Genomic DNA, 7,435 nt, shown 5'->3' on the forward strand with positions numbered 1-7,435 from the left:
ACCCCACTGCCCGTCTCCCATGCTGTCAGAAGCTGCATACAGCGTGTACCAGTTACTATTTAAACCGGCGCGCGCTGTATGCAGCTTCTGGGAAGATACGCTATTAGCGTAGTGGAGAAGCCGGCTTGAGCATTTTGCGTAGCTCCCGCTAATGTGCTAATGGAGGATATACTCTCAGCCAATCGGAGCCATCCCCAAAAATATTCTGCACATGACTTGTGCAGTGTTTATCCCAACTAGATCGGTTGGTCCAAATGAAATGGCTGCTTTAAAGGAGGACCTTCCATAGTAAACAGAAGGGCCGCAACACCCCAACTTCCCAAGAAGCCATTTGTAAACAAACAGTTCACCTGGTAGCCATGGTAACATCACTCGTGCCTCATGGAAATGTTGGGGTGGGGGGGCCGAGGTGTTTCTTTTGCGGCAGAATTGTTTGTTTGCAAATGGCTTTGAAAGGGGGGGGGGGAGGCGTGCGAGCGTGCAACACAACAAACATTCTGTTCTGCATCGAGGATCTGCTTTAACACACACACACCGCAGTGGACTAGACTGGTGAGGTCTAGTAGCGACAAACCTTTGCAGCGGCCGGGATAGCGCGACTTTCAGGGCGACGTTCCAGCGACGCGCGACATGGAGTTAAGACAGCTCCATTGAATAGCATTGGCCGGCGACTTCTCGCGATATCGCGCGGCAAAAATGCGCGCTATCGCGGCGGAAAATCGCGCGATAAGTCGCTATATGTGAACGGGGCCTTAAAGGGACGGTATTTATTTTTCAATGGTCTTAGTTTTAAGGGAGATTTTAACGACCTGGCTGGATCGTAATCCTACTGTGTGCCTATTGGAGAGGCTTCCTGTCTTAACAGGAAATGAAGGGATATCACCCCAATAGAGGACACAGATGGGCAATTAAAACAGACAGAGGTAGGCAACCACGGCCCTCCACCTGTGGCGGAACAACAAGTCCCATGAGGCACTGCTAGACTCTGACAGGCATGATGCGAGTTTCACCACAGCTGGAATGACAGAGTTTGCCTACCCCGCGCTCTAATCCTTTTCCACTCTATGATTTGGGTGGAGTTGCACTTTAAGTTGAAGGAGAAGCTTTCCATGTAAAAGCTGAAAGACGCCTCGGTGTACATTGCCCGCCATAGATGAAAGGTTTACACTTCTTTGGATCATATGTGGGGCCCCCAGAAATGTCCGCCTTTCTCTGAAGGAGGAGGACATCTTAATGCATTGCTCAGACCTTTGCACTGCAGGAACGCCTACCTCAGGGCAATGAGTGAAAACGCGCACGTTGTGTGCTGCAGTGCTGCCGTCCGTTCTTAATGGCACCCCCCGGCACACCTTACGTACGCACATGCATGTTAGCACACTGCAATGCACGATAACGCACTACCTTTAGAAAAGAAAAATACATGTGACTTTCTTTGGTGCGTTTTTAGCGCATCAGGCTGCCTTAAAGGAGAACTATGAGATTAGTGATTTCCACTCACCTCATAGTTCTAGCCGACCTGTGACAATGAGACTGTCACAGATCGGGAGGTGAGCGAACACATCCCAGGTTCGCTCACCTCTCGATCCTGTCACGGCTCTCTGCCGTGACGGGGAGGGGCTGGATTCCCCCCTCCCCGCTCCGCCAGCGCTGACTGGCGGAACGGACAGGGGAGGGTACAGTTGGCTGTGCCTCTAGATAGGCAGAGCCAGCTGTCACTCACGCAGCTGGGCGGATCCCGTCATCTACGTCGGGATCCGCTCCGGCGTCTCAGTATACCGCGAGCTACAGCTCGCAGTATACTGAGTTTAGGGTAACGGGGTCCCATTACCCTAAGGAGAACTATGGGTAAAAACACTGACCCCATAGTTCTCCTTTAATATGACGCACGATAAGGCGCTTGGCGTGCAAAGGTGTGAACTCCACCTTCGATGGTGAAGGGGACCATTGCTGAGCTCTGGCCACGGGTCTAGCTGCTTAGCGGAACAATGGAGAACCCCTTTAAGGTAAAGCTGCCATGACACAACTATGGGGGCGGCCATTGTTCTTTCTGTAAGCACTACTTCCCTGGCTGCCATGCCAAACCGCTGGCGTTACCATTGATATAGAATGAACAGGTTGGTGGATCACAATTTCTGACTCGACTCGATCTGTATAATTTTTCCTGCTCTGTTTTGAAGCCAGAGGACCGGTGTTCTATCGAAAGCTCCAACTCATCGAAATCTCCAACTACCTCACTTCCGGTGCACAGAAAGACTGTAGCTCTGTACAGTTGCGGTGCGCATGCGCGCATAGCGTTTTCAGAATACTCGTCGCGTTTGCCACCTGCTGAGTATTGTTAAAGTGCAGCTGTACAGAGCCCCGTCTGTCTTTGTGTTTTGCAGTCTAACGCCATCTGGTCGAAATCTCCAACTTGCAAGTACCCGGCAGTGAGGCAGTTGGAGATTTCGACGAGTTGGAGCTTTCAATAGAAGATCAACATAACAGCCAGGCGACCAGCATTTGTGGAAGGAACATTGATTATCAAAAGGTGTAGCAGACAGAATCTGGAGCACTTGCTCGTGGTAACCAATCAGCTTCTATCTTTCATTTTGGAAGCTTGACTGGAACAGTTGTCCATGTCAACCAATCAGCTTCTCTTTTCAGTTTGTTTAGTCAAGCTTCCAAAATGAAAGCTAAAATCTGACTGGTTGCCATGAGCAACTGATCCAAATTCTATCTGCTCCAGTTTTCATAGATGTACCCCATTGGCTTAATTTATATGCCTCATGAAAGTTCCAGGAAGATCACTTAAACACTCTCTTGGGCTAATTTATGAAAACGGATCTGTTTCCCTTAGCAACTAGATGACATATTCTCTATGAAGTGACCTGGTTGCTATGATAACAACCTTCGCTGTACAAGAACACGTGGAACCATAAGGCCCAGCGTTCACGCTGCGTCACATCACAAATTGAGGACCGCCCCCATCCGGAGCCGGTCGTCATAGCGACCGCACTCGGCACGGTCCACCTAATTTGTTTAGGACGTCATCGCTCCCTCCGAGCCAATCCCTGCTTAGCGCGAGGCGTCACCCCAGCAACAGGTCTTCCCTAATTGGTTGGCGTCTACTGGTCCGACGAGCCTCCATCCTATGGCAGCCGTCAGTCCATTGTGGAGCTAGGGAACCATTGGCCGGTGCTGACAGCAGGGGCGGGGCTAGAGACCGGCAGCTGGCGAGTATAGCAGGTCGTGTGTGGATGCTGTGACCGCCGAGAGCGCATTGTACCCCGGCCATGGATTTCCTGAGGTCGCTCAACCACCCGGAGGAGATCTACAACCTCATCAGGTTTAAGATGGGCGGCTGCCAGGCGGTGATGCCGCATATGAAGCAGGTAAGAGGCTTGGCACCCCGGACAGCGCACTGTCACTGCTCTCCACCAATCAGAATTATTGCTTGTCACGTCAACCAAACACTGAAAAGGATCACTCTATCCTATATGCCTGTCCTGTGTCATCCCGTATATACCCCTCTGACCTGTATATACCCCTCTGACCTGTCCCGTATATACCCCTCTGACCTGTCCCGTATATACCCCTCTGACCTGTCCCGTATATACCCCTCTGACCTGTCCCGTATATACCCCTCTGACCTGTCCCGTATATACCCCTCTGACCTAGTCATCCTGTATCCCCCTGTATAGAAAAGATGAGACCGGTGCGGGGGTTGGGAGTACGGCCAGGACATGGCATCCGATGCGGATTACCATGCGATTACCGGACTACTAATCCTATAATGACCCAGCAGATCATTGCACCCCCTCCCCCAGCACCGCAAGGGTTAAATGCTCACAGTTGAGGAAAATGCTAAAATACGGGAATGGCATCTCCAACTGGGATGGAACTCCAATTCCCATCATGCCCCTGCCTCTGGGGGGTCATAACCGTGGCTGGCAGAGTCCTGCAATGCCTCATGGGACTTGTAGTTCGTCATTCAGCTTTTGGCCTGCATTTCCCTCCCCGCCCCCTCTGCTGCATATAAACAAAGGGGCGGGGTGTAGTGATGTCATTCACCAAATATAGACATGTAGCCATATAAGGGCAATGACATCACTGCACCACGCCCCTTTGCTGACATCAAGCTGTGGGCGGGGCAGCAGCTGATTGGGCAGCACAGAAGGCCATATTGTTGGGGGAGGGGAGCGGTGGCGGTCCTGGATTCCTCTCAGGTCAGAGGTCGGCGAGGTCAATGGGGAATTCATAAACACTGGAGCAGTCGCCCATAGCAACCAATCGGCTTCTCCCTTTCACTTGTTAAATCAGAAGAGAAGCCGATTGGTTGCCACGGGCGGCAGCTCCAGATTTGTCCGGTTTTTATGAATGACGCACAGCAGATTGCAGCCAGTTTTGGGGCCCAGTCATGCGTTAGGGGTGCATTTATGAACATACGTTTACATGGACTGGCCTATTTATTTTTCACAATGGACAGTATATGCGTTGTGGTGCGTTGGATGGAATGGTGCTGCTCAGTCATACATGCGTTGCTCTAACTCACGGTAGAATGCAGAAATCTAGACATGCTTCCCGTACACGGAGCGAATGGCGGCCGTCTATTTTAAAGACCCATTCACGCTGTTGCATTTTTACACAGGGGCTAAAACGCATGTGTCCAACATCCCCATAATAAAAATGGTGCCTGTCCCCGTCTCAGCGCTGCAGTGCGTTTTGAATGTCCGTTTATCTGCATTTTAATGCGTTTGGAAGGCCCATAACAGTCACGCATTATATGGGTTATAGGGAGCCCGGGGCCACGCATGTTAACTCTTTCCACTCCAGATTCCAATATAAAAACCGCATTGGAAACGCACGTCAATGACGCATGATGATACATGAAGGAAACACTCGGTGACATGTTGATACAGGAAGGAAACACATGTCAGTGACACCTGATGCAGGAAGGAAACGCACATCAATGACATGTTGATATATGAAGGAAACGCACTTAAGTGACATGATGATACAGGAAGGAAACGCACAGCAATGACACATTGATGCAGGAAGGAAACTCACAGCAATGACACATTGATGCAGGAAGGAAACGCACAGCAATGACACATTGATGCAGGAAGGAAATGCACAGCAATGACACTGATGCAGGAAGGAAACGCACAGCAATGACACGATACAGGAAGGAAACGCACACCAATGATACAGGAAGGAAACGCACACCAATGACACATGATACAGGAAGGAAACGCACGCCAATGACACAGGAAGGAAACGCATGCCAATGACATAATACAGGAAGGAAACGCACACCAATGACACATGATACAGGAAGGAAACGCAGGCCAATGATGATACAGGAAGGAAACGCACGTCAATGACATGAAGGAAACACATGTCAATGGCATGTTGATATTGGAAGGAAACGCAGGTTGACGCATGACAAGACCTTTACACCTATGCACGTCCGTTTTCATGCATTTGTGGTTTTCAATGCACGCTTTCATACGCTTATGATTTTTGTCATGCGTCCTCAAACAATGTATGCAACATCGGTGCGGTGTGAGAATAACTTTCAATTTTCCTAATGGAGCCAGAGCGAAGAGCACGTGGCCTGTTGCTAGCGGCGGGTCTCAGTATCCACGCATGTGCAGTGCATGAACGCACGGTGTGGGGAAAAAACACACCCAAATGATTTACCACAACGCACCGCATATATGCGAATCAGATTAATAGAAGAAAGCAACGTGATGGCGAGCAGCACGCATTATGCACACGCAGGTGTGGTCAGGGCCCCGATGTTGTAATGCATTACCACAACGCATTGATCTGAATGGAGCTGCATGTCTAGGAATGGGGGGGCTTTATTCTGTACTGTCCCTTTAAATCTCTGAGCAGAGCCGCCCCTGTGTGGTGTGTAAACAGTTAATATCGGGAGATCAGAGGCCCCGCCCACACACCATGTAAACATTGCCCGGGGGCGGGGCGGGGCCGTGCTGGAGGGTGGTGGGCGTGTCCCTGCAGTGTTGTGAAAACTCTGATGCGAAGTTCCTGGCCGCTCACCTTGCCGCTCTGTCCCCCCAGCGAGCCCGAGGGGGCCGCTCCTGAGAAAGGGGGAGTTCCCCCCTCCCCGAGCGTCGGCCCATGGCCAGCGTCAACTGCAAGGTGGCCGCTTCCCTGTTCAAGAGGACGCTGTGCCTGTCCCCGGCCCACAAGCCCGCCGGGCAGCGCTCGCTGCTGACGGTCGGCAGGCTGCAGGAGAGGGGGCTGCGGGAGGGCCGCGCCGTCCACAAGTGCTTCACCCCCCATAACCCGGCCCCCTGCTGCCGCTTTCACGCCGTCTCTCTCCCCCGACAGGACGTCATGAGCCCGAGCCTGCAGACCTGCTACAAGTACCTGAACCAGACCAGCCGGAGCTTCGCCGCCGTCATCCAGGCCCTGGACGGGGAGCTACGGTGAGTCCATCAACCCCTGGCCGGTGTACGGAGACCCCGTGCATTGATTTATTGACACATTAACCCCTGCATGCCAGCTGGGCACATATATGAGGCCGTGCCGAGTGGGCTGTATACTGTCCTGCTGGGTATATGGGAGCTACATAGACCTCAATGACACCACCGCACATACACACACATATATGTAGTGGCATGGCAGCGGGGGTAACGTTATACAGTTACATATATGCCTGCAGAGAGCATGCTCTGCTACATAGACCTCAATGGCACCACCGGGCATGCACATATATGTGGTGGCATGGCTCCGCTTCATAGACCTCAATGACGCCTAACTGGGCATGCACATGTATGAGGTGACATGGCAGCGGGGGTAACGGTATACAGACACATATATGCATGCTGGGAGCACGCTTAGCTACATAGACCTCAATGACACATGTATGTGGCATCGCGGCAGTGGGCATTTAATGGCGTGCCCCCACATACATGTGTTTTTGATTCTGTGCAGGGGGTGCACCTGATTGGTGGTCAGGCTTTCATTGTTTCCTTTAACTCCAGGGAAACTACCCCAGCCCACTCCCCTACAACCTAACCGCCACATGGTTTGTACTGCGCTTAGCCAGTCGTGTGATCCCAACACTCCTACCAGACAGTACAGCCAGGCCGCTGACCGTTCCCTACTGTCACTGTATATTTATCACACAGGGGGCGCGTCTTAGCTGAGGCTGTTGGGGGGGGGCAAGATGCCTGCGCGAGAGAGGCCGGGGGGCGGGGAGGATGCCCTGTGCATGGCTGAGGATGAGTCACCAACGCTCATACATTATCTCTGTCATTTGACATCCCCGGGGGCACAGTGGTGTGATGAGTAGTCTTACACAATGTACAGTGACATGTGGGAGGGGCGATGTGGGGGGAGGGGTGCGCTATTTTTGGGTGACATTTTATACAATACATGCATCCTCCCTTATATGAGATTAGAAGCTCTGGTGGTGAAAGTA

General features: G+C 51.8%; 1 protein-coding gene across 2 annotated transcripts in view; it reads left to right on the forward strand.

The window, feature by feature from the left end:
• The first annotated feature begins 3,193 nt into the window (after positions 1–3,193).
• The window catches only part of LOC108797918 (squalene synthase-like), a 12,293-nt gene continuing 8,051 nt past the window's right edge, over positions 3,194–7,435 (forward strand). Inside the window, exons 1-2 of one of the 2 annotated variants that reach the window (XM_018569621.1) lie at positions 3,194–3,371; positions 6,340–6,437. In XM_018569621.1, coding sequence (XP_018425123.1) covers positions 3,273–3,371; positions 6,340–6,437 — 197 coding nt within the window. In that variant the 5' untranslated portion in view covers positions 3,194–3,272. Of the gene's footprint in view, positions 3,372–6,109; positions 6,438–7,435 lie in introns of those variants that run through there. The other variant, XM_018569620.1, reaches the window with a different exon arrangement.

This window comes from Nanorana parkeri, unplaced genomic scaffold (assembly GCF_000935625.1).
Source record: "Nanorana parkeri isolate BGI_ZX_2015 unplaced genomic scaffold, ASM93562v1 scaffold1367, whole genome shotgun sequence".
In the NCBI taxonomy this organism is placed as follows: Eukaryota; Metazoa; Chordata; class Amphibia; order Anura; family Dicroglossidae; genus Nanorana; species Nanorana parkeri.